At 49.6% G+C, this 27,900-nt stretch overlaps 1 protein-coding gene across 8 annotated transcripts in view; it reads right to left on the bottom strand.

The window, feature by feature from the left end:
- LOC115522343 (calmodulin-binding transcription activator 1) overlaps positions 1-27,900 on the bottom strand; it is a 563,939-nt gene that overhangs the window by 26,853 nt on the left and 509,186 nt on the right. For 7 of the 8 annotated variants that reach the window (XM_030328136.1, XM_030328139.1, XM_030328138.1 and 4 more), the window contains exons 9-12: positions 3,825-3,976; positions 1,290-1,486; positions 833-911; positions 335-650 (exon numbers count right to left, since the gene is read on the bottom strand). In XM_030328136.1, the coding sequence (XP_030183996.1) occupies positions 335-650; positions 833-911; positions 1,290-1,486; positions 3,825-3,976 (744 nt within the window). Of the gene's footprint in view, positions 1-334; positions 651-832; positions 912-1,289; positions 1,487-3,824; positions 3,977-26,661; positions 26,743-27,900 lie in introns of those variants that run through there. The other variant, XM_032594189.1, reaches the window with a different exon arrangement.

Here is a 27,900-nt window from a genome sequence, read left to right as displayed (position 1 = left end):
AACTCAAGATGCGTCCCTAACATTTAAATATTCCCCAGCAGCATATACTGTATTCAGTCAGTCCTCCAAAATCTGTGTTTCTTTCTTAAATGGACACAGATATTTTTTTTTCTACTTTCTGCATTTATTTCTGGGAGGGGTAGGGGGGAAGCAGTAGGCATTCTTACAGCTAAAAGAAAAATCGGAAACATAAAAAAAAAAAAACAACCAAAAAACCCCAAAAACCAAACCCTTAAACGTATGTGAATATCCTGTGGACTTTTCTGAGGGTTGCTGCACGAAAGCAAATGGGAAATGTGCCAAGTTCCGAGATGTAATCATTTTGCATTTTTACCTGGATTGGTACTTGCAATGACGGTGACTCCTTTGGGTACTTCCGGTGAGTGGATGGCTTCACTGTGCCACTGGGTCATCCAGCTATCTGTATTGGGCTCTTCGCTCGGAGGACAGTGGATTCTGGGGTTCTGTCCAAGCTGAGCCTGCTCATCTCTCTGCAAGTGCTCCAGACACTCTGCTAATTTCACATGACCCCTCGACCTGGCGATCCCCAAAGGCAGCCTTCCTAGAGAGTCCGGAATGGAGATGGCCCGACGGTCCCACTTGTACAGCACGACAGCAGCCTCTAAGTGCCCGAGAGCACACGCCCACATCTAAAACAAGGAAAACAGCAAGCTGTCTCAGTACAAGTTAAAAAAACATCCTCCGCTTTTGCTATTCCCGCCAATGGACAAGTTGGTCCTTGCTGACGATCTCCGTGGGGCCATAAGACCTTACCACATCCCCATGCCAGTTTAGAAAAACGGCTCAGGGATTAAATGAACCCATGCCTTACCAGAGGAGTACAGGAGAAGTGGTCCACATTCAAGGGGTCAACTTCCAGCTCCAAATCGATGCTATCTGCGTGCTTTGTGCTGTAAGGGATGGCACCAGAAATTACCGCACAATTAATCAACGTCCAAGAAATACTAGAATGTTATCAAACCCACAAAGATGAAACCAAAGTGGGCATCCAACATCCCTGATGTGAAGAAGACAGAGTCCCTAATTTCACAGGGCGGTTCGGATTATGAGCCCCGAGGAAAGCAGAGAGTGCAACGTCTCGCTCGCCATTCCTTGGGCAGAAGTTCGTGTAAGATTCCCTTGGGAACTGTCCTCCGAGAAAGCCCTTTGCTCACAGGCTGTCAAGCTCACTGAATGGCCAGATTCCTCTCCACCAGTGGAATCGCCCAAGAGGAAGGTGCGAGCTGACGGGCAAGGGTGCCCACCAGCCGTCCGCACCCCGGCCTTACCGCCATTTGATGAGGGTCTGGATGAGGGTGGCGTAGCCCTGGGCAGCAGCCAGGTGCAAGAGGGTCATTCCCCGGAAAGTCTTTGAGTGGATCAAGTGCTTGGACTTGGCCCAGCAGGCGCGGCTCATCATCTTCTCACACACGACAACCACACGGCTCTCGAAGCAGCTGCCCAGCGTCCCGGGGCCAGAGGCACACTAGGAGGAGGAAGTGTGTGTTACCACCGCGGACCCAGGGCCCTCCGCCAAGTCAACCTTTTCATGTAGGAGAAACAAAATGCTTTACGATTAGCCGCTCAGAACAGGAAACACAAAACTGTGCACAAAGGGGCATCGCGAAACAGACTAGAATGCGCGAGGTTCAGCTCGGCGGCACGCATCCACGCGTGTGGCAAGGGGTGACCTTCCGTAATGCTGAGAACACTGGAGTCCACTACAGCTGACACGCGGATTATGAACATCACGCTGATCCGTTTCGGGGAAAGCATACACCGCTAAAGAAGTGCCACTAGCCTCCAGCTGAAGTACATGTTGTGGACTGTAGACTACTAGGAGAGAAAAGCAGGGTGGCTGTCCCAATTCTTGCATCTGGGGACACACCCAGACCTCTGCCTCCCTGCTCCTCCCGAAGGAGAATTAAGTCACTTAGAAGGGATCTTTTCTCCCCCCCCCCCCCCCCCCCCCGCAAAGAAGCACTTTAAAAAGTCTAGTGACGATCCCATCCTTTGGGGAAAGCTTTAGGGATCTTCAAATCTAAGTGATATTAATAACAATAGAGGCACACGGGGAAGAGAAATTCACTAATTTTAACTATGGCTTTCTTCTCTCGATTCAGTTGTAAGGCAAGAAACATAAAATCGAATGTAGTAACCTCAACAGTTATCTGAGTCTCTGTGACAGCAGTTCTATGTTTAACATCCTCCCCAAATAAAGGATACTTCTAGCCTGATTCTTATTTCTGGTATTATTTAAAAAGTCTTTTTTTCCAGCAATAAAGTCCACAAAATTCAATTACTATGGAAGTACTATTGTTCCTTCTTTTAAGTCTGGAAAAACACCTTGCTAAAATAAAAAGGTGGGTGACCGATACAATGTCATCCTCGCTAGAACTGTCAAAACATCTTAAAGGTGGGTGATCCCAACGTGCGGAAGGACGACCTTGACTTGGGAAGGACAGGCAAGAGCTGCTCCCGACGCATCAGACAGACACATTCACGAGCACGTGAAAGTTACGGGTTAGTGAGCAGGGAGGGAAATTTTTTTGCATTCACAAAAAGAGCTGCATTTTTATCACGAAAGGTGGACCCAGATATGTATCGAGGCCACCTTAAATTGACAGAAGAGTCTTCAATAGCAGTTAACATGGGATCAGGTTGTAGTAGGCCAGTTACCGAATGGTTGAGCTGTAAAATGACAGTATATTCCATTCCCTTGATGCAAACTCTGGTGACAGAAGGTTTTCGTGGGAATCCCTGATTTGAGCCATGAGATACAACAAACAACGATTACTTCTTTTCTAAAATGTAGGAGTCTAGGTGAAAAAGAAGCCTGTTGTGGCCTTAATAATATTTTACTGTGCACCAAGTCTTCCCTTGGACTTCTGAAGGCAGGTAAGAAATAAGAACATTCGGGGAAGAAGGGGTTGTTTAGTTTTGGGGTGTGGTCCATAAAATGCTTCGGTTTCAAAATATTAAAATTTGGTATTAAAACATTATTAACACTTGATATTTACAAGGAACATAAAACTCAAACGTTTCACTTAAAAATGTAATTGTTCACAGGAAATCATCATTAATCTTGAAGAAAGAGGGGAAAGTGCTCGGGGTTTGCAGGGAATAATAACTCAGTAGGAGAGAGAGAGGGAGGAATGCTATCCATCCTTTGAAAATTTGTCTCTAGGGTCTCCTGAAAAATAATTACTGCCCAGGCCATTTCTCAAAATGAGACCTGTAAATAAAACTTATGTAAAGCCTTCAAGACTAATGGGACTCTAAAAAAATATTTAGTGACGTCCCTGCATTTGGCCAATTCTTCCTGGAATTTATGAGAAAGCAGATGTGAAACAGGATAGCAGGGCTAATGTTGTCCGACACCAAGTAATTCCAGAAACAGCTTCTCTGGGAGCTTCTGATATTGATCTTCTTGACTTTATAAAAGGCTTTATGAATGGCCGAGTTGGATCATGCTTTATATTTATATTTAAAATAGATATGGAATCCACAATACAAAATAGAGTCCAACTGAACTCTGAGTCGCCACTGGGCCTGTTTTCTAAGTGGATGTCCTTGAGCCACACCGCCAGGCAGCAGCACTGAATTCTGGGATCGGCAGCAATGATTTAATAAGGCTCAGGGAGGTCAACAACTGAGAAGCCCCACCGTTCAAGGCTTCTGTAATTACACAGATTTCAAAATTTAGGGGCACGGGATTATAAAGCACTCCCCGGGACTAATCCAGGAATGACACCAGCACCAGACAAGGCACTTGTGATCAATAAAGCACAGAGTGAAAGGTGATGGTCAGTGCACGCCCGTACCTGAGCCTGGCTTCCTCCGTTCCCGCTCCCGTTTCCCCCTCCGCTGCTGCCTCCTCCGCTCCCCTGTTTGTGCTGCTGGGACCCCGTCATCTCCGCCATCCTCCTCTCCATCTGCTCCAGACGTTCTAGGATGGACATCCTGAACTGGTTATCTAGGGCAGAACAGGTGATAGTGAGGTCGTGTTCCAGAAGAGCAGTTAACACGTGGCCTCGTCAAGCTACAGGACCGGCATCCGAAACACCATCATCAGCCTAACCAAACCACACAGGTCCGTCCAGGCCAGATTTCTCCAACCTGGCAGTGAATCTCACACCTCACCCAAGACCTGTGGCATCTACGGTAGCCCAAAGCTCTCAGCTAAAGGAACAGAAAATCCCTTTTTTGTCAAAGTCCTGGTTTCCGGTTCCTGGCACCCCATCTCTTTGCCAAATTCCCCAACGGAAGCCTTGGAGAGATCTGATAGGGAGGCCCCTAGAACAAATAAATGAAATGAATACGATTTAAATCAGTGGAAGAGAGGGAGATGTGTGTGTATAAAAGATACATGTACGTAAAAATATATACTTTTTAAAAAAATTTTTTTTCAACGTTTTTTATTTATTTTTGGGACAGAGAGAGACAGAGCATGAACGGGGGAGGGGCAGAGAGAGAGGGAGACACAGAATCGGAAACAGGCTCCAGGCTCCGAGCCATCAGCCCAGAGCCTGATGCGGGGCTCGAACTCACGGACCGCGAGATCGTGACCTGGCTGAAGTCGGACGCTTAACCGACTGCGCCACCCAGGCGCCCCAAAAAAATATATACTTTTTAGAGTAGTATCTGTTTTACCCAAATTAAAAAAAAAAAAAAAGACTTCATCTGTTGATCACTCGCTGGCTGAGACCCTTACACATGTCCTTTAACACGTGACAGTTTTCAGAGCCCAGCGCAACTAGGTGCTTCACCCCTAAGAAAAACATCAGGCCGTCACCGTCGGAGCTAGGACTGTAACTCAGAGAGGCCGGTGATTCTGTACCACAGTACTGAGAGTCGAATCTCTCTCTCCCTCCCCATTCACGCATTTATACCCACCTGTGTGCACACACGCAGACACACGATTTGGGCTGCATGCAAACACGCGAGAAGGAGCTAAGACCATTATGAAAGTCATTAGCACCGAAATTTATTCAACAAATTTTAAATAATGCTGTGCCAGATAGTAGTAAACCGGTCAGAAAAAGGCCTCTTCCTGCTCTAGCAGGGGAAGCAAACAGGATAACGTGAAGAGGAACCATAGGGCGGGACTACAATTTATATGAGTCGGGAAAGGGGACACTTGAGTTTCACCAGAACAGAAGGAGCCAGGTCTGCAAGAATTGGAGTGAGTTACCAGCAAATGCAAAGGCCCCGAGGCAGGGCATTCAAGGAACCGAAGCCAGTGGCTGGACCACCACAGAGAGGAGAGCAGAAGGTGAAGTCAAAGAGGGGGGCCAGGACCAGACAGTATGTACTTAAGAGCCCTGACAGAGGAAGTGTACAACTTTGAGCAAGACCTTGAGTGCCTCAGTTTCCTCACCTCTCAACTGGGGATGGTGACTGTACTTACCTGAAGGCTTGTCGTGAGGATGAAATGAATATTTGCCAATGCTCAGAACATGTAAGTTCCAGATACATGTGTTAGCCATCATCATCATCATCATCATCTTCGGGCAAATGAATTCTCTAGGAATTGACTGAGCATCTGTGACAACCTATTTGTCCCCCAAATTGTTAAAGGCATAACCGTTTTCCAAAATACAACCATCCGAATCGTGAAAAGGAAGAATCCAGAAGTGTTCGGTCAGCGTGCCTGGCCGTCCTCATTATACAACCCGACGCCAGTGAATGATGCTTACTGATCCTACAAGAAATAAAACAGCGGGCGGGCTAACACTTACAGAGTGCCAGCCTCCGTTTCCATCACTCTACAAATATTAACCCATTTACTCTCCACAGTAATCGTGAGGTCGGTACTGTTCTTACCCTCTTTTCACAGAGGGGAAAACTGAGGCGGCGGGGAGGGGGGTCTCCGGCTCAGGGGCCTGGAGCTTAACCGCTATATGACGTGAGTATGAGACCTTGTGGGAAGAGAAGATACACAGGAGTCAGGTTCACCCCTGGGAAGAGAACATTTTCTTGCAGTAACAAGGCAGTAAATACGTGTTTCACGGGAAAATTTCCAGGACCGGGTGTCAACCTGGTTCCACTTTACTAAACCACAAAGCTAGAAGGGGAAGACCGCTTTTCAAAAAATCGTGACATTATTTTTTAATAAAGCCATTTCCAGGAACAACACTAAAGGAAAAATCCTTCCCCTTTAAAAGTGACAGACGTCTTTGTGCCAAGTGTGCGCGCACACACACACGATCCACGAACACCCAGGCCCCTGCTGCTGAGCATCTCGGTGGCCCAGTCACCAACAGGCAGGGACCCCAAGTGGGCACGGCATGCGCTTGCACAGTCGTTGCCATCCTGTGACCCTAACGGAAGACACGAGATGCCTTCAGGGGTGGGACTGAGTCCTAACAGCCTGCCCTCTCCGTTAGAAGAGGGACACTTTGCAGAATGAGGGACTCTCTTATTTGGAGCCCTTCCAAATGAAGGGGATGAGGAATCTTCCCCTTCAATTAGCTGGACTCCAAGGAGAACAGCGCATTTTCCTTGGGGAGCTCGCATCAACTCTCCCTGCGCATTCCCCGCCGTGCCGTCCATTCAACCACCTGCAGATCCTTCGGCGTCCCGCCGAAACGGGGGAAGCGTCTACAGCCGCCTCCCGACAGTTTCTTCTGCAAGCCCACATAACTTGCACCTGTTAAAGGCGTGTTCAGAATCCATTTCACTTGTTTCGAGCACTTGTTTGGAGCCTGGTGGCCAACAACAACCTGCCATGTCACGCAGAGGGGCAGAAGGGCACAGGGAGCAGCGCCCAGCTGCGGGCCGCCCTGGCGGGGTGCTCGCCCGGCCACCTGGCCCCATGGAGGCGGCTCCGTTGTGGTGGCCGCAGTGAGGTCAGCCTCTCAGGCCCGCCTGTCTCCTGCCCAGCACGGAGCCTGCAGAGACAGACCCTCCCTGAGGTCACGGAACACAGACCACGGCGTCTCCAGATCAAAACACTAATAGTCACCGTGACTCTGTGACCGCCACCAAGGTTCCTGTGTGCTTTTGTCCTGGGCTGTGTTCAGCGCCATCCCCGTGCAGTTAGCTCGTTCACGTTATTAAGCTGCTCCAAGAAGCACTTGGTGAAGATACTCAGAAGCAATTATTTGCCTCTTAACAAAATTATATCATACATAATGGCATCTCTGAGCCTCTCAACTCCAAAGGGGGAAGGTAGTGATAATTAATAATAAGAAACAGCCTCGAGTGGAAATGACTGATTGAGCCGGCAGCCCGTAGAGCACAGACGTGATTGTACTGTGTTGACCGAGACTCAGAAGAGACCTTCTGATCACACTTCCTTTCCTCTGAGCAGGGCCAGCGCCCAGCTCCATCCACAGAGCTTACCCGGTGGATGAAGTGATGGCCTTCGCGGGTCCATTACTGGCAAGTCAAAAGCAACGACTTTGTGCTTGCTTTGGTGTCACAGTTTTGGGGTGGTGTGGAAACCGTATTGTAAGATACTTGGCAAATGCAGAGCTATACATATGGCCTGGAGTGTATATCATGATTGATCACAGCAGAAGGGGAATAGAATTACTTAGAGGCCAAACAAACAATAAAAAAGTTCTGATTACGTTAGAGTAAAAAAGTAGATTTGGGATTCACTTACGCGCACGAACATTTACTGAGCACCTACCACGTACCAAGCACTGGGGGTGACGTGAACATTAGTGAACACATCCCTGCCCTCGTTTGTTGGCTAACGAGTAATTTCCGCAATCTGAATAGACTGGATTTTTAAACGAATGTGTGGGAGGGAGAGGTGAGAAGAGAGAAAACAAAAAATGTGTAGCTCTAGCGGGCTGATGAAGCTGGCCTCAGCTCTCTCCCATGAAGTTTCGAACAAAGCCAGCAGTGACTCAGCTTTGAGGGATTCCAAGCCCCTCGTCCTTGGGACAGTTTGAGCGAAGCGACCCCACTAGTCCTCTGTGAGCCCAAGGCTGCGGGGACAGCACGCCAAGAGCACCTGTTTCCCGAGCACCGTGGACTCTGGGGGTCCCGGTGAGGAAAGCCGGCTGTTCCGCGAGCTCCCGCCTGGTCGGCCCCCCGGCTGAGTTCTTGTCTAGAAGTGTCAGAAGTGTCTGTCTGCTTCGCCCAAAGAACAAGCTGCTGCTTACACAGAAGGCTCTCCCACTCTTCCCCCTACCCCTTGGAGACGTGTGGACAAGTCACGTTACAACCCGTGGCTCTGAAGACTGGGGCAAGGCGAGGTCCGCACAGCAGCTCCCTCCTCCCCGGGGGGAGAAGCTCCGGGTGGCGCGGGCGTCCCCTCCGTGGGGGAGGGTGTGTGCGCTGCCCACGGTGCTCGTCCCTCGCTGCGGATGCCGCCCCACAGGAGGCTTCCGCCCATCCAGCGGTTCCCACACCCGAAGTGCCATCAGAATCCCCAGGAGGGCTTCTTCAAACAGAAGGGTGGGCCCTGTTCCCAGAGTCTGTTTTACTTCGAAGGCCGGGCTGTGCGTCTAGCATGTTCCCAGGTGACGCTGAGGCTTCTGGTCCAGGGCCACCCTCGGGAGCCGCCGCTCTGAGCCCCCACCTCCTTCCTCGAGAACGAGCCCTCCGTGCACCCGCGTGCCCGGCCACACGAGACATTAGCTCCTGCGAACGACGCCAGGCCTGGCCACACGAGCTGTGTCGGCAACCCCGGGCCGCACGCTCCCTTCTCACGCGCACAGCCGAGTCCGACCCGGCTGAACTTGAAAACTATTCAAAATCTGCCCACCTGCGCCGCTCTCTGCAACGAATCAGACACCACTTTGTCGCGCCTGTCGAATCTTACCTCCTCGCTGCTTTCTTCTTCTCCCGGCTGACAAGCTGGGGTGTCTTCCCACGGGTCTGCCTCTGCGCCCTGCGGGTCTCTAAAGCGGCCTGTTTACCTGCATGGTTTCGGGGAACGAGGACTCTGCGGCGCCACGCAGGTCCTTCCCACGACATTCAAGACACACGCACACGCATGCCTGCACTCCAGACAGGAAGTAAAGAGTTCCGATGGCTCTGCAGCGACAGTCTGGCTCGTGATTCATTCAGCCTCTTCACGAGCCCGTCCCGCACCCCTTTTAGCAGAAGCGGCATTTTTAGACCGGGCAGCTGTGACAGGCTGCAAGGAACACGGGACAGAGCCGAGAGCTGCAGGGTTAGTCCTGTGGCCGCGTGACTTTCAAATAATGACCACTCTGCACCTCAATTTTCTCTCGTGGAAAGAGGAGATATCACCATCCCTTTGTTCCTCGTGGGGATGGGATAAACTACTATAGGACATTTTTTAAAGTGGTAAGGCTTTCTTTACCCAGTTATACCAACGGGACCCCCCCCTTTTTTTAAAAGGCATCTTAAAGATTTTTAAGTAACCTTCACACCCAACGTGGGACTTGAAATCACACCCCCAAGATCAAGAGTTGCATGCTCCACTGGCCAAGCCTGCCAGGAGCCCCTAAAAAATGCATTTTTGAAAATTTTGGATACTTTTAGATTCACAGACGAGTTGCAGTAGTAGGCCTCCCATAAACCCTTTGTCTGGTTTCCCTTAACACCGACATCTCACGGATCCACAGTGCACCCGTCAAAACTCAGACACTCGCTGGTACGTCACGACTAACTCAGCTACAGACTCGAAACAGACTCGCCGCGACAGTTAACGTCCCTTTTCAGCTCTGGGATCCAGCTGCAGGCGCCACGCCCTTCCTCTCCTCGGGTGTGGCGATCTTCTCCACGGCCCTTATTTTCACAGCGTCCATGGTTTTGAGGAACACCGGACACGTGCTTTGTAGGTGTCCCTCTTTTCAGGTAGTCTGATGTGTTTTCTACTGATCGGACGGGAGTCCTGAGTTTTCAGGAAGAATATCACAGAGGCAAGGGCTCATCATATGACACGGGTAGTGTCTGACGTCCTGCTGATGCGGACCCTGATCTTTGGGGAAGGTAGGGTCTGCCAGGTTTGCTCTGATAAAGTCACAATTCTTCTGTTTCCATACTCTATCGTTTGGAAGTACGTCAGTGAGTCCAGCCCACACTCAAGGAAAAGGGAATAAAGCTCCACCTTGCGGATGTGGGAGTATCCACATACGTTATTTGGAGTGCTCCTATAAGGAAGATCTGTCTTCCTGAGTTTGTTTGTATCCATATAAGCCATTTATTTATATCCACAAACACTTTACACTTTGGTCACAATCCAATACTAGGTTAGCTTATTGCTCAAACTGTCCCGGCTTTGGCCGCTGGGAGATCTTTCAGGCTGGCTTCTGTGTCCCTCTGACATACCCCCAGCCTCTTCCCTTCTTTCTCGAGCACTTCCTTACTTTCTGGCATTATGAGACGCCCGGACTCCTCTTTTATTGTCCCTGTCCCAGCCCTAGAATCAGCAATCTCTCTAAGGAGCCCTGGTTTCTTTTATTGGAGGATGGCATTTAGAGGCCAAGGTCTGGCTGCTGGGTGTGCTCGCTGCTCCTGGGGCGTCTCACCGCTGCTAGGCCCTCCCAGCGGAAAGAGCAAGGAAACACACGTAAGTACAATCCACGTATGCACACACATCTACAATTGTTCTGAATCTATCATACGCTGGAATAAAATAAATGTGAGTCCATACGGACATCCCTACCTCTAACGGAGCACTGCGGTGCCCATTCTAGCCTTCTGGTGGGTACTTTAAACGTAGGTAAGATAACTAGGGGTTACTTAGATATAATAAACCCGTGTATTAAATACTGAAATCTTTACGGATGTATTAAACTACAAAAAAGAAACCTGTAGGCCTGATTTCTGCAACTCAAAAATACAGGTTCAGAACCTATCACAGTAGTTTATTCAATGACTGCTGTTATACTGCAGTTCTTAGAGCTTCCCAACAATATTACAAAACATACAGAAAAAATACTCATAATCCCAGAACAGCTCTGAGTATTACAAAGGTCAAGATGAAGGAACATTTCCAGCCAGTCACTGGCCCGAGGGTCACTGAATGGTTTGCTGAGGCTTCATATCCCCTTTTCCTATGCTGGGTTCACCGTGTCCCAGCCTCCCCTTAGGGGCAGTTAAGCAATGTGTCACACGGCACAGCAGCAGTCACGGGTCATCTTTTCATCTTTCTTTGACAGGGATTCCCAACCCTCAAAGGGACCCGTTTTAAAATGTCCCAAATTAATATTTCCCTAAGAATGAAACGTTCCGAAACAATACCGAAATTTTAAAGACAGAGAAACTTTGATGAAGTCAGACTTCCCACAGTGTGTTCTAAGTTTAGAAAGTTTGGCACTTGCTTCTGTAAAAGTGGAGGATCCCAAGTATTTGAGGATCTGATGTAAGAAAGTGTCTACTTCAGGAAAGCAGCTACTGGCCAGACTTCCCAGGCTCTTAGCACTCAGCTGTACCTACTGTTTCCTCTAGATGACCTCTCTGTAAGTCTTGGAAGCTAACAAGTTTTCTGGGCCGCACTGAGCAATACGCCCTAGGGCAAGTTTCTGACATGATGTCGATGATCTAGTTTTAAAAACTTAAATCCCGCCCCTTCGGCCTACAGAATAAGATCGGAGATCTTTGGTATGGCAAAGAATACTCTTTACCGACTGTCTCCGGTTACTTTTCAGGGACTCTCTCATCACTCACTCTTCTTCAGTCCACCGTGAGTTTGATGTACCTTTGGACCTTTGGGCATGCCGACTTCTTCCCGTGTCCACCTGGTGAGTTGTCTGTTCTTCAGAGTGTGGCTTACACATCACTTCAGTATTATTACTGAATATCCACAGTGGGCCGTTGCACATGTATTGTTTCTAGTCCTCAAAAAAAAAAAAAAATGAAAGAAATCTTTTCCTCTTCATTCTACAGACGAAGAAGCTGAAGCTCGGCCATGTGTTGCTTGCCCAAGGTCATGTTGCTTGTAAGTATCAGGGCAGGGATTTGAACACAGGCAGGACTCCAGATCCATGCTCTTTCCACTGTGCCCGGTGAACCTTCCTCTCTTGCCCTGGGTCCTAATGGTACTTAGCAAACGAATGCCGAGTTGTTTTCCTGTATGGGCCGTTTCTACCAGAGGGAGCTTTCTGAAAGCAGGGAGCTTGCTTGGGTCCCTGGCACCAGATATAGAGTGGGTGCCCCGTCAGTGGAAAAGAATTGTTATTTTCTAACGCAAGCTTCTTCTGGAAGCTGACTTACTGACGACGTCATCCAAACTCTGGGGCAAGGGCTCTGAGCCACCTCTGTCAGCCCCAGTGGACTCCAGGTGGCTGTGGACCCATCAGTAGTCTACCACTTGGTCCGGTGGACAGACTGGTCAGAATGGTCACAACCCAACGGAACTGACTTGAAGGCACGCGAGAAAGTTCTAGGAGTCTCCTTGGCTGGCTGCCGCTCCCTTTCGGCGCAGGTGAGGAAGTGACGTCACTGCAGCGTGTTGGTGCGAGACTCTGGCAGAAGAGCTGAGACACAGCTGACTTCTTTACAGACACAAACCGGGATTTCATAGCAACGTCACTCGTTATCCACTGAGCTTCACGTTAAAAATACAGACCCTCCCCCCCTTCTTTCATATGTGCCTACCTTCCCCTGGCCAAATGGGATCTCGGGGACACAAAGGGCTGGGCGCGCATCTTGTGGAAGGAGTGCCTGTAGTTTGTTACAAAAGCGCTTCCCAAGTTTGTCAGGTTGGGTTGTTGTATAAACAGGACATTTTTAGCGTCTTAAAAAAAAAAAAAAAAAACACTTTCTAGAACAGCCTCGTGAGGTATGCGTGGACCCGAACACCTGAAAATCAGCTAACAAATAATACCTGCAAACGCGAGAACCTGTTGCCACAATTGCTCGATCGGAGTCACCCAGGGCCTTGTTGCCAGAGTACAAGAGAAAGTTTTGCCTTGGCAGGTAAATGAATGAAGGAGCAATCATCAAATACCACCTGCTATTTTAAAACGCGTTATTTGTAGCTCAAGTGCACATGTGCCCTCCTGTTGCTATTTGGATTGGGAACGAGAGACTGTCTCTCATTCCATTTGCAGCTCTTGGCCACGCTGGCAGGAGAAGCTCATGAAGCAAAAGGAGGTATGACTTGAACTATTTCTGTAGGGACTGCTGCTTAGGAAGTCTCCTAAATTTTTCAGGAAGCTTGGAAAGGCAGGGAAAATGAAGTCACTTAATTCCTTCCCAGAATAAATGGGGCCACCAGAGCACATTAAGCTGTCCTCTCCAGCAAGCCATTTAAGATGTCCAAGTGCAGAGGGAAGGGTAAGGGCCGGACAGAGATAAGGCACAGGCTGTACCACTCTGATTTTCCAAAGCAATGGCTAAATTTAGCCTTAGGGGAAAAAAAACACCACCCTGCGTACTCCACTTTTTAAAAACTCCCCAACTCTATATGCCAAGACAAAGGGAAATTAGCAATTCTTCTTAGACTTTCTTCATTTGCACTGACTTTGGATTCGTCGTTCCTCTCCACGGTCTGTGTTTCACGCTATTCAGTCGTGGAAGCACCAAGGAAAATGGTTTAGGATGCTGCTACAACAACAGCGATTAGGAAACGGAATGTTACAAGGGGGGCATAGCAAACCCATCATGATTTCTCCCTTGAACTCTTTCGATGCCAGAGCTTGAGGCGCAGGAGGGCAGAGATGTCAAACCCATTCTCCAAGGACACTAAGGCTGAGCGGAATCCCCCAGGAGCTCAGCTATATCACAACACGCGGGAAGCACGCAAGAGCACCCCAAATCATGCAGGAGCCGACTGTGTGGTCAGTAAAGCAGCAAATCCAGCTGGAGTCCGACGTAGCAAAATTGTAGCTGATCTGTGCCAGAGCAAAGGAAATCAGGACCTCTGACACAGATTCTATACCTACCTTCACAGCCTCCGAAAGAGAAGAACATTTTAGGCTTGCGGACTTCAAAAAGCCACAAATTTGGAGGACACCGCCTCAACAGTTTCAGCACACAGCGGAAAGAAGAAATCTCGCAAGCACAGACGGAGATGTTCTAAAGCAGTAAGAGGAGAGTGGATGGAGACCTGGGGAGCATATCACCACTAAGACTAAGGAGGTTTTTAAAGAAAAAGTGCCGTAATGAGACTCGGGGACAAGCGACAATGTCCCTCACCTGGACGTGAAAAAGTTGCGACAGTGGAATGGCATTTAAGTGCATACGGGAAAATGGGAAATGACAACCCTAACACCTAAGGGCTGACAGCGCAGAAAATGCACAGGAAGCGTCAGGAGGCAAGAATACTTTAATTAGCCACCAGCAGGTTGATCTGTGGTGCTCGGCTTTAGCGACAAAAACTCCCCAACACCTAAAATCCTTTGGGAAGAGCTACGGAACAGCAGAGTCGTTCGCAAAGGTCTACTCGCCAAGGCTCCACTATGGCACTGGTCTGCTACGGTTCTGCAGAGGTAACAGCGAACAAGAAAACTCAAGACGTTGTGGCGGCCGCCGGGGACACAGAAACCAGTAAGGTGTGAGCCTCTACCTCCAGAAGCTCAGTCGGATAGAAAAGTAAGGAGAAATCGTGTGAGCTCTATGAAGCTACACTCGTTCTGTTCACTGCGATACTCCCGAGGCCTAGCGGGATGGCCGGCACACAGGAGGTTCTCAACGTGGATTTACTGAATAAGTGACTTAATTTCATCTGTTAGAAATATGGAAAGTGAGTTTTAAGAAGGACAAGGCGAAGGGCAGCATGCAAAACAAAATATGTTTCCATTAGTCATTTCTATGATGCACTTTTCTCCAGCCAAGTTATTGAAAGTGCTCCTTTCCCTTCTCACGGGGCTACCTTTTACCTAATCAATCCCATCAAATGTATCAGGGACCAGGCAATCGAAAACAGGCAAAATATCTAATTGAGACCGGTATACAGCAGTAACTCTTACATTTGGCGGTTTTCACCTCAGAAGTAGCATCCCAGAACGAGGTCAGGTGGAGACATTGTTGGCGGCGGGGGTGGGATGCAGGGCGGGGGAGGGGGGAGAAGGGGGAAAGGAGGGGAATTGAAAACTCCATAAAAAAGAAAACTTTGGGGGGCACACCTGGCTGGCTCAGTTGGTAGAGCATGTAACTCTTGATCTTGGGATCATGAGTTCGAGCCCCACACTGGGGGTGTAGAGATGACTTAAAAAAAATTAAAATCCTAAAAAAAAAAAAAAAAAGAAAAGAAAAGAAAAGAAAAATTTTGCTAGTAAGATGTGCTACCTGGTACCTAGAGAAAAGAAGAAAAACAATCCTGGCTGTTTCTAGCTAATACTACTAATCATAATAGATGTTATTTGCCCTGAGTTCCTGGTGGTTTTCAATATCTGAAAAAGCCATGAATTTGGGATTCTAGCTGGAAGAGTCCTTCTCTGTTTCCAACTCCTCCATACATTATTTAGACGTCTGCTGCTGGCGATGCTTTGCTCTCAGAACTGCAGGAATGCCATCTGCACAGACGTTCCAACTGTCTTGCCTACTCGTGAGAGTTCAAGCCCAAGATGTTCCAAACATACGTATTTTTTTGTAAACACTGGATTCCCCATAGAGACTTCAGTTCTAGAAGTTGAAAGTTTATTAACTCCGATAACACTTTTTCATAATGCCGTGAGATTTGTAAAAATCTGGAACAAATACAGGTGAAGACATCCTTTCCAGATTACTAGACGGAAGTGTATATATTTTAAAGGAAATGTATTTATTTTATGCATATATTTTAAGTATGTATGTATTGTAAAATTTAAAGGAAATGTATATATTTTAAAGGAAATAGCCGTATTACTTTAAAATACTGGACACATTACAAGTAGGTCTTGATAGACAAAATGATTTAAGAATACTGTTTTGCAATTTATCATAGGCCTGACAATAGAGAATAAAACATTAAAAAATTCAAGTTACAATATTCAAACATCTATTCAGAAATAAAAGTATTTCTCTGAGGGAGGAAACCTAAGGGTTGGAAAAATTTTAACCAGTAAGCTCCTCTTTGGAAGCGTCACGATCCCTGCAGGGTCGTCTGGCTACACGTCACCACGAGGATGTGCCACCGTCTGCTCTCCCGTGTTCATGTATTATGTCACTCACTCGTGACGTTTTGAGTTTGGGAGGTGGTAACCTGTGCGCTACACTCCTGTTAACACTCTACCCCTGGGACCAGAGGAACCTTCAAATTTCTGCAAATTCCCAATCAAGTGAGGCCCTAAATGAATGTATTATTGAGGCCAGTATCCAACAACCCCTTGGATTAGGTGGGAAGGCTAACGAGGTATGGTGCTTTCCACGAAATGGGGATGCAACATGATTTCACAGAGCTGAGGGGGTTGCCTTGCCCGACTGTCCTCACGGAAGCCCCAAAGCAGGCTTCTTCAATCACCCCACTCAGAGCATAGTTGGTCGAAAGATTCAGGGAGCAGTTAAATATGGAAGAAAGGTTAATAACCAACCCGAAGGACAGCAGGTGCTAAACGTGGGGAACATCCCTCACAAAACCCCTAACACATCCCTACAATCTCCTGGTCTCCCTCTTCCTTCTTTTCCCGATCTCCCCTTCCGTCTCAGTCCATCTCCTCAACGTCTTTATTTCCTCCCCTGTCTCCCCTAACTGCTATCAATCCTGGATCCAAGTAATGCCTGTTTGAGGTGGCTGACAAAAATACTTACGATTAATAACAGATTAAGACCAAGGTTCACAAAAAGTAACAACTCACACCAAAGCTATTGTACAGAAAAACACTATGCGATTCTCCAAAATGCTTTAATTGTGAGCCCCAAATTTGGCTGAATGCGGCAAATGAAACAAGACAGGAGGCAGTTTCGAGATCCCCGTCAGTCGTTTTGGATAGCAGGTGATGGGACAGACTTCAACATCCTTGTAATAAAGTCAACTGGGTTTGACAGGATTGTTATTGCCATTTAGTATTAACAGACACCCGAAACACTATTTCACAGAAGCACTTCTGCAAAGATCCAATGTGGTCTGACTGCACAGCTCTCTGATGATTTAAGTCAAGGGGAAATTCCATCAACTATTCCGTGCATGTCTCTTACTTACTGCTCACTCTTCCTGAACAGTATTTTATGATCCCGATTTTTACATCTAAAAGTAGGTGAGTTGATGGTTTTCAATTTCCTGAAGGAAAAGCTTTCTGCATTTATTTGGTTTTTAGTAGTTTATCATTAAGGAGCTCTAAACGGATTTCTCTTCTACAGGTCAGTGGCTCTTAACTTAAAAAACAAAAAACAAAACAAAACAAAAAAAACCTTTTTACTCTAATGAAATAATACGTCGTCTCGTTTGGGAATAATCCGGAGTGTAACGATAAGGCTGTGCTCTGCAAAAGTAATTTCTTTCCACAATTCCCGTTGGAAAGGGAGTAGCTGCCAGTGTTTAAACCTACTCGACAATAAGCCTAATAATTGACTAGTCAGCCGCCTGCTTACCAGTCGACACCCTCGGCGTCCCTGAGCCACCTCTGAGTGCCCACCGTGCCTGCTGAGTAACGTCCCTAGGCTGACACGAAATGTACAGAAGCTGGACCTCCCTTGTTAGAAAAGAACCCGAAACAATGGTTCCTACCCTTCTTGTTCACGGGCTCTCAGTGATGAAAGCTACAAACCCTTTCCTAGAAAAGTACACATGCACAAAAGTGTACATTCAGTATCAGGGGACTCCCAGACCCACGGGGCGGGGGCGTGGGTTCCAGGCTCAGGACGGTGCTGGGGAGATGGTCCACTGAAGCGTTTCCCAAACTGCGTGCTGTGGAACGTTTTCCACGAGAGGTCACTCAGGAGACCACAGCGACAAAATGCCGTGTCGGGATGTTTTGGGATTCCTAGGTTCAACACAACTAAATACATGTGCATTTCGTTAATGTAGGACTTTTTCTGAACCCTAACATGCTTACAGGAGCTAGAAATTGCTGGCGGAGAGCCAGTAGGCATGCTTCCTAACGTATCTGACCTTCCGGCATGGGGCGAGGAGAGCTTGTTATAAGCATTTCCTGTAACTCATGTTCCCACAGAAGAGGTTAGGGACTGACACTAGTCCTAAAGAGCACCCCGATACAGTCGGTCCCTGCTGAGGAAGTCCCTGGACCACACTCTTCATCTTCCTTCTTCACTCACCAGGCAGGGCACAGGCGCCACGCCAACCGGCCACGGACCTGGATAAAGTTATGTGGGTCAAGGGTGAGCGTCACCCAGGAACTGGTCTGATGGTTCCTCTGACGGTTCGTTCTGTCACACACAACCACCTCCCCAACCCACACCGTCCGTCCCTCCCGCTGTTCCAGCCTTCAAGATACCTCAGAAGGGCTTCTCTCAACTCTCTCTTCTCTTTGTGCCATTTGAGAGTACAATAAATTTCAATTACAATTGATAATAAGAATAACGTTAGGGTTATGTTATCAAGAAACTTACATTTCTTTCTTCCAAAAAGTTGGAGACCTAGTCTTTGTAATTTCAGAGGACCATTCTGAGTCCTACCCTATGAATTAAGAATCTTCATTGGGAGGCGCTGGGTGGCTGAGTCAGCTGGGCGGCCGACTTCGGCTCAGGTCATGATCTCGCAGTCTGTGGGTTCGAGCCCTGCATCGGGCTCTGTGCTGGCAGCTCGGAGCCTGGAGCCTGCTTCGGATTCTGTGTCTCCCTCCCTCTCGCTCCTTCCCTGCTTGCTCTCTGTTTCTTTCTCAAATAATAAATATTTAAAAAAAATTAAGAATCTTCACCAAAGGGGAGCCTGGGTGGCTCAGTCGGTTAAGCATCGATTCTTGATTTCGGCTCAGGTCATGATCTCACGGTTTGTGAGTTCAAGCCCTATGTCAGGCTCTGTGCTGACAGAGTGGAGCCTGCTTGGGATTCCCTCTCTCCCTCTCTCTCTGCCCCCTCCCTGTTCACACGCTCTCTCAAAATACGTACATAAACTTGAAAAATTAAGAAAAAAAACTTCGCAAAAAAGTTCTATTTACTGAAGTTATTTTACATGTATATTTGAGTGACATCATTTAATATGAAAATATCAAGTTCACTCATCTATTTTGGAACATGTAAGTGTAGGCTATATATTATGTAGATTATACAGTTCAGTGTTTTACAGTATATAATGTGATACATACATGCATGTGTATTATTTTAATATTTTTCTCCTATAAATGCTGAGTATCTATCATGGGTTCAAAAGGTTTCCCTTCTCAGGCAAGCCTGGGAACATACTTACCATTTGTTGTACTGTTTATCCGGGAAATATTATTCAATTGACTTGTAAGTTTTTAGAACACCATCAGTTTCAGGCTGGGCACTTCCTATTTTTTTACACTATTAGATAAAACATCTTTCACACACACACACACTCACACACACACACGCCAGGGGATGGATTCTGGCTGGAGTAGAATGAATGGTTTCTTTCATTAGAAAAAACAAAAGGAGGGGCGCCTGGGTGGCGCAGTCGGTTAAGCGTCCGACTTCAGCCAGGTCACGATCTCGCAGTCCGGGAGTTCGAGCCCCGCGTCAGGCTCTGGGCTGATGGCTCAGAGCCTGGAGCCTGTTTCCGATTCTGTGTCTCCCTCTCTCTCTGCCCCTCTCCCGTTCATGCTCTGTCTCTCTCTGTCCCAAAATAAATAAAAACGTTTGAAAAAATTAAAAAAAAAAAAGAAAAAACAAAAGGATATTTAAATGAATTCTTTGTGGATTAATCCAAACCACAGTGTATAGTATATTAAGGACTTGAATCACATTTTCTGAAAATGGTCCTAGAACTGTTAGTCAGCACCTAATAAAAGGTGAGGGTTCTGGTTGTCTTCTCCTTTAAGAGGAGACATGAGGATAAATCACGGACTCCGCCTGATGACGAGTTCTGTGGTTTTCAGGCTGATGGTGCTTTCTTTAGGAACGTGACCATCAAGGCTGAACATCAGAAAGCACGGCTTCCTCCCAGATGCCTGGCTAGCCTCCCTTGTTTCTCCTTTGGGAGATGCTCCTGTCCTCTGCAGAGTTTCAGGTGGTGCTGACCCCAACGCTTGTTCCCAGGGAGGGAGAGTCAGGCCTTGCTAACGAGGAGTACGGGCCTCCTCTTATTCCGGTGATTGGACACATGAGTCCAGCGAGCCGGAGAACAGACATTTCCTGGAACAACTGACAGAGATGCGCTGTTTTTCCCGGATACATTTGCTAAATTGGCAAAATATAAACCTGGAGCTTTGAGGAGTCCATCCCGCTACGCTGTGGCAATGAGAGTCAAATCAACATAGAAGAGAGTAGAGTCAACAGAGGGGGAGATGGGTCCCTGATGATATCACTTGAGCATCTGGAACCAGTTGTACCTGAAGATAACTCCAAAACCAGATCTCATAAAAGTCAATCAATTCCCTTTTATACTTTAGCCCGTCTGAGCTGGAGTTCTGTTACTTGCAGCTAACAGAGGACTGTAAGGTGACTCTACTAACTGAAATGTGGATCCTTTCACTAAATGAATACTGGGAAAGTCTGCTCCCATTTACAAACAAAAAATAGTCCAATATTAATCACCTGGACCTCAGTAGTGCAAAAGTATCATTGGAATCTCTCTGTAAAACATGGGGAAAGTTGTGATGGAAATAAGCTGTCATGCTTATTTGAAACATTTTGATTACCTGAAGAAATCAGAAAAAGACAATTCTGCACTCCAGTCTCGCTGGAGACCATCTGCCGTTGAATTCTGTACCCACGGCGGTTATCTGCGCTCGTGCAGCCCTAGGTTACTGCCAAATCAACTGTTGTAACAGACACATCCCGTGGAAGAGAATCGCTGTAGAACACTAAGATTTAAAGAGAACTCAGGAATTCTCTGGTCCAGGGGCTTTCAGCAGTTTTTGACTGTGTCCCAGAGAAAGAATCAGAACCCAGTACACACACACACACACACACACACACACACCCATACACGCATGTGTGCATGTGCCCCTGAAACAAAAACTTCCCAAATCCCATACCAGGTACTCTGATTTTAAAAAGTGAGGATGCTGACCACTACATTGATTTCCTGAATCACTCCTCATACGTTTAGAAAACAGGTAAGGCCCTGATGCAGAGATCCAAGGTGACTTCCCTGAGATTTCTCACTTACTGAGTGGTAGAGCTGGAAAAAACAAAACAAAACAAAACACCCTGGTACTCATCCTACTGTATTATATTAAAGCAAACAGCTGTAACCGGTACCCATTCCTAGATGGCAAGCTTCTGGCCAATCGTAAGAAAGCCGGAAAGATGATGCAGGTGTCAGACCTAGCTATTCTACACGGGTACAGGCCAGGACTCTCCAAGACCCCTTACATGAAAACCCCAATCCCCTAGGGACTCTGAACGGCTCTGCACGGGAGATCCTGTGGCACCTGTGTCCAAATGACTAGCAGACAAGACTAAACTGGTGCGAGAAGCAGGGTGACAGTCAGGTTTGCTCTCGGCCTGAGGAAACACACCCTCATCACATCCCCCCTGCCGTATCCAATAAGTCACACTACACGTGTCAGCTTGTCAGCGGGCAGTGGTTACGAAACTCCAGCTCCCAGGCTTCGTTATGCTAGGTGGGGCAGGGAAGGGAAGAGTTGACGTGCCTCCCTGCCCCCACAAGGAGCCGATAATCTGGGCTGGGAGGTGAGGGAAAAGGCGCCTGATGAGATAAGACTTGAGTTAGGCTCAGAGAATTTAGAATATTGAGTTGTTGTCAGGGCACACGGGAAGGCTGGCTAAGAGAGTGGGACCAGATTCGGAGGCTGGTCAATGGCAGGCAGAAGAAAGGGGACAGATATGGAGAGGCCAGTTAGTCCTGGCAGCTGATGAATGTTAATTTCATGTATTTGGAAGAACTTAGGTTATTTCCCATTACTTTCAATATTACAAAAATGTTACAGAAGTTTAGCATCACTAGCTTAACTCCTATGAACATTTACTCTGATTAAATTCCTTCCATACTTTACCTTCTTCAAAGTAACGATAATGGTATAATTTGCTTAACAGTTGACATACAACTGGTACTTTAAAAAAATGTGTTCACTGATCGATCTTCCTATATGTCATACGTCTAAAGCTATGTTCTACGTTCGGGGCTTGCAAGACAATGTAAATTAAACCATTTATAGGAACCATGGTATTTTCAAAAGTAAAACGTGTTAGCACACGAAAGGCGCTTTCCTGAAATAAAGCATCAAGGAAAATCATATAGGCATTGTTAACGCACTCACTCCCAATGGTTTAAAAAAAAATAAAAAGGGCAAAGTCACTATTTACAAAGTATGGTGCCATGGTTATAACAAGCCTCTGTGCTACACTGCTTGGGGCGGGGGCGGGGGGGGGAGTGTAACTATTTCCTGACGGTAAAGGCATCTCCTTGCCTGCCTGCTGTGCGTTAACCCCTGCCCAGACAGTGTCAGAGAAAAGCAAAGGAAGATCGTCATTTGACTTTGACTTCAGGGCAATCCACGCAGGATGGGGACAAGACCGTCTGTGATGTCTTCACGATCATGAGCGATCTCCAATCTTCATGCTATTAGGTGCTGACACCCACAGCAGGCTCCCCGGCACTTGTTAAATGTGACTAATAGGGACACGCGGCCTTCAATGTCATTCAGTGCATCCCGTCTGGGCTTCTCCCGTCACCACAGAAAGTCTTGGTGGGCTGTCAGATCTTACATGGAATTTAAGAAAACCCATGTCAGGTGTGAGAAAGACAAAGTGAGCCCTACATCATGTCTGTGCTTGCCAGAAAGCCCAGAATGCACTTTACGGCCTGCCTCCAGAAAGTACATGAGATTTGATGCAATGAATGTTACTAACCTCATTAGAACCCCCATTTCACATTTCGCTTTCCTGAAGCCTCGCTTTCTTTTTGCCTCATCCTTCTTTATTTCATCCATTTTTATCTTGCTTCACTGTGTAATATAGACAGCCATACCTTGGAGGTATTGTGGGTCTGGTTCTAGATCATCACAATAAAGTGAATATCGCCATCAAACGAGTCAGATAAACTCACTGCACATGGAAGTTATTTTCACACTATAGTCTATTAAGGTGCAATAGCATTACGTCTAAAAAAACTACATACCTTAATTAAAAATCGCTGCTAAAAAATGGTAACCATCGGTTAAGCGTTCAGCCAGTCATAATCACTGATCACAGGCCACCATTAACAAATAGAATAATGATAAAAAAAAAAGTTTTAATTGCAGGAATTACCAAAACGTGACAGAGACATGAAGGGACCAAATGCTGTTGGGAAAATGGTGCTGACGACTCCCTCCTTCCTGAGCAGGGTGGCCGCAAACCTTCACTTTGTAAAACGTGCCTGATCAGTGATGTGTAACACAGAGCAGCACAACAGAGCGAGGTATGCCTGCGTCTCTGTAAGCTCCCTTAAATCACTTAAAAGAAAAAAAAAAAAAAAACCAGGTGAGGTTTACACAAACTGCATCACATGTTGGCAAAGCGATATATAACTGAAATAAGTTCCCAAATCGTCGGCTTATATACCGCGACAGGATACCGTGGTTGGTATTTAACAATGAAAACTTGGCACCACTAAGAGAGTCTTTTTGAAAAGATCGATGGTATACAAATATTAAGCCACTGGAAGCCAGAGAAAGCAATGCTCTTTAAATGTGAGAAGACATGACAGATACACAATGAACAGTTGGAAGAGGGGCGGGAAATAAGAATAAAGGACTTCCAGAAACCACCGCACCAGCTAGAGCACTGTGCCAAGTTTAACAAAATGGTCTTTACTGACCTTTCTGGGTGATTCCTAAAATTGTGTTTAAATAAATGTACTAACCGTTCTGCCTTAAACGTTTAAAAACAGCGGCCTACAGCACATTTCTGCAGCTTCAGAAGTTCCCACAGCAATGATTAAGACAGCAGCAAAATTATGATGGTGCCCAGAGTTAACTCTAGATCCCCCAAGGCACATTCCCTGCACTGCCAGATGAGGCTTTCAGAGAGCACCCGAACCCTAGCCATCACTATGGGCTTCACATCTTTCACTGGGGTGGAGGGCAGGGGGAGGTGCTCAACGTCAACGGATTCTTTAACATCACTATCTGACACGAAGTAAAAAAAATCCTCAGTTCCACCTGCTCTCTATGCCTATGCTCTCTAGAACAGTCCAACATGAATACACTGCAGCAGCGACAGCTGCTAATATGGACAAGATGGCCCAGCAGAGTCCTAGAGAAAACAGCCATGTATCTATGTGTGTGCCTGGCAGAAACAGAAAAGTTGATTTAAACAACTCTTTAAATAGTACACTGTTGTTATTCACCACTGCATTAAATACTGTGTTTCCACTTTGATTGTTTGCAAGGGAATTAGTAATTAATCAGGATGACCGAACAGAGGCCCCTTAGATATTCACACCAGTGCTCCTTCCCTTTTTCACTCCTCGGCTAAATTTATTTGGGAAACACATATCCTGTAAATGAGTGTTATTTTCTGGAACATTAAACATTATTACTCCCTAAATCTATACAAGGAAAAGAATACACATAAGCTTATTTGCTATTGTCTAATGTTGGTCTTAAAATAATATTTCCCATAAACACACACCATGAAAAATGCTACCGCTTAATGTATTTCTATCACGTTCCCAGGCAGTAGTTTCTCCATACAACACAGTTTCTCTAGGAAAACTCTGTAAAATTCCTTCATGCAGAAAGAAAAAAGAACTCCTTTACACACAGCGAGCCACCCGACCACATATGACAAAATTTGGGGGGGAGCACAATTTTAAAACTTCAGGGTTTGGCTTCACTGGTGAAAGAAACAGAATGCACACAACCAAACAAATACGTGAGGCTCTTCTGTGATATTTAAGAGCACTTCTCACGTTCACTGAATCTGCTTTGCTAATTAGACACTTCAGGTTAATCAGCAGAAATCATACCAGGCAATAGTGGACAAAATATAAAATAGACTAAAATTGTCATCATTCCCTGGTGAACGAGTAGATTTCAGAAGACGCTTTGCAAGAGCACTGCAGTTTCGGAAATTTGTTTTGATGCCTACAGAGACCTATGGAGATTGAAAAAGTCTCAACATTTGAATGCCATCACAACCACCTCTTAAAGTTGTGCACTACCTAAATCAAACCACGGGAGATCCTCTAAGTGCAAGAAGGCCACACGGGGTCTGTATTCCAGCCCATCTGAGAGTGGCTGGTGGAAGCAAGGGTCACTGTGCCTCTCCTGTCCTGGTCTGCAGGTTAAGCCAAACTCGCGAGTTCTTCCAAACCTCTTAGTCTCTGAACTCAACCAACTTTCCCCCCGCCGGTTCTACGCACAGATTAATAAAACGTTCATTCACTCCATTGGCTTACTTAGGAAAGGCAGCCTCCAACCGCCTAGTCCCGCAGAGGCGCCTGGGGCCGAGCTCGGTGCTGTCCCGGCCGCTTTCCCAGCGCCCCGCGGAGGGGGCACACGTCCCGACCCTTCTCTCCTCTCCCCGCGAAAGGGGCTCCTTTCTGGATCTTCTCTTCCCACGGAGGGGACACCAGTCTTGGGCCCTCTCCCTTCCCACACCCCCCCCCCCCGCAGAAACGGAACCTATCCCGTGTCCCCTTTCCCCGTCTCTCTCCCTGCGGAGGGGGCACCTGCCCCAACTCTCCCCGCCGAGGGGTACCAGTGCCCCACAGTCCCCGCCAAGGAGCACCTGTTCTCCGCCTTCTCCCCGCGCCCCGCTGAGTGGGCACCTGTCTCCCCTCCTCCCCGCCGAGGGGCAGAGCAACCTGTCCCCGCTACTCGCAGTGGGGGGCACCTGCCCTCCCCCGCCGCCAAGGGGCACCTGTCCCCCGCCCTCTCCCCGCCGAGGGGCACCTGTCTGCCCCCCCCAACTTCCCGCCGAGGGGCCCCTATCCCCCGCCCTCTCCCCGCGCCCAGCCGCGGGAGAGGGCTCTGGATCCGAAAAGCCCGCCGCCGAGCTGCGCCTCGCAGACAAAAACCAGTCGGCGGCCCCGTGGGCGCCCGCGCGGCTCGCGCCCCGCCGCCCCCGCCCTCCGCGGCCACTCCCCGCACGCGCGCCCCCAGACCGCCACTCACCCAAACACTCCACACCCTCGCGCACACACGCGTGTCCTCACACCCGCTCCCGCCCTCGCTGCCTCGCATCGACACGCGCGCGCTCGGCCTCGCTCCTCACGTTCCCCCACACCCCCACGCGCCCCAGGAACACGCGTGATCTCACGCCCACACCCCCAACCCACCTCCTCACGACACGCTCGCTCCACGCCGGCCCCGCGCACATCACGCGTCCCAAACACGCCCTGTCCCCTCGCGCCTCTCCATCCCCACGAGCGCTTCCTCCCCACTCGCTCCGCAGACGCGCGTGTTCGCACACCCGCTCCATCAACACGCGCCGCTCACGCTCCGCCAAACACCCCCGCCCTCGCACCCGCGCCGTAAACACACGCGGGACCCACGCACACTCACGCGCCAAAACACTGCCCGCTCGCGTGAGCTCGCGCGCCCCTCGCGCTCCCTCCCCCTCCGCCGCCGCGCGTGTCCTCGCACCCGCTGCCCGCACACGCCCCGCGCCCCCTCACGCGAACACGCGCGCCCCCCACGCCCCGGCCGCCGCGCGCGCCCGCCCCCGGCCCCGCCCCCCGCGCGCCCCCGCCGCCCCGCGCGCCCCCGCCGGCCGCCGCCCTCGCCCCGCACGCGCCCGGCCGACTCTCCCCTCGGCCGCACGCACACTCACTCGGACTTGGAGAGCACGGCCACCGCTCGGTCGCGCTGGCGCCGAGCCGCCTCTGCGTTCCTCCTCCTCTCCCGCGCGGCCCCGCCCGGCCCGGCCCGACAGCCTAGCCCGGCCCCGACCCGCTCAGCTCCACACGCCGCAGCTGGAACGACTCGGGCTCCGGGTACCGCTGTCTCCCCGCCACAGCCCGAGTGCGCCACCCGGGCCAATGGCGGGGCGCGGCGGTGAGCTCACCGGCCGCGGCCCCGCCCTCCAGGCCGCGCGCGCCAATCGGAGGGCGCCACGTCACCCGGAGCCGGGCAGAGGCAGGTGTGGGGCGCGGAGCCGCTCGGCGCGGGGACTGCGCCGGAACTGCGCCGGAGCCGCGCGGCGCCGCGCTGGACGGCGGGCGGCCGGGCCCGGAGGGTGCGGGCGGAGCGCGGGCCCCGCGGCCCCGGGCGCCCGCACTCGGGGCCCTGGCGGGCCACGGCCCCTCGCGACGCCGCCGCCTGCCCCGCGCCCTGAGTCGGGGAGGTCCGCTAGGGGGTGGGCCGCGGTCCCCTCGAAGGCAGGGACGGCCCCGAGCCCGACGGCCGCGCCCGCTCCCCCGGGCCCACGGCCCCGAGAGGCTTCCTCCGGGACCCGCGCGGCGGGGGCGATCGGGCCGCGCTTGCAAGGCCCGGCGGAGCCGCCGCGCGGCCGGCCCGCCGACTCCCGGCCGCGCGGCGCCGTCGGGTCCGCGCGCGGGACCCGCGCCCAGGGGCCCAGCTTACCTGGGCTCGGCTCCCGGCGCGGCCCCGGCGCGCCCTGCGGCGGCGGCGGCGGCGTCTGCAATGCAGCCGCGGGAGGAGCCGGCGCTGCGCTGAGCGGCGAGCGGGGGAGCGCGGAAGGCTGGGCGGGAAGGAGGGGCGCGGGGCGCGGCGAGCCCGCCCAGGCCGCGAGGGCGCGGGGCAAGTCCTCGGGCGGCAGTGCAGAGGTGCACGGGCGTCGGCCAGGGCGCGGCCGAGGATGTCTGCTAGGGACGGTGGCTGGCGGGTCCCCTGGGAGTTCGGGAGCGTCCGGGACTCCCTTGCCGGCGGCGCAGGGCCCCACCTCCTTAGCTGGAGTTCCAGGGCCTCCGCCCACCCCTCGGGGTCTAACCCTGGTGTCCAAAAGTTCTGGCTGCGGCTTGGCTTTCTCACTTGGATACTTCTGCCTGACGACCTCTCGCCTCGCCTCCTGCCCCATGTCCGAGTCACACCTCTCCATCAAGGCTCACCG

The sequence above is a fragment of the Lynx canadensis genome, chromosome C1 (assembly GCF_007474595.2).
Source record: "Lynx canadensis isolate LIC74 chromosome C1, mLynCan4.pri.v2, whole genome shotgun sequence".
NCBI classification, from domain to species: Eukaryota; Metazoa; Chordata; class Mammalia; order Carnivora; family Felidae; genus Lynx; species Lynx canadensis.
Note: the sequence above shows the minus strand (reverse complement) of the source record. Positions and strands in the feature narration are given on the sequence as shown.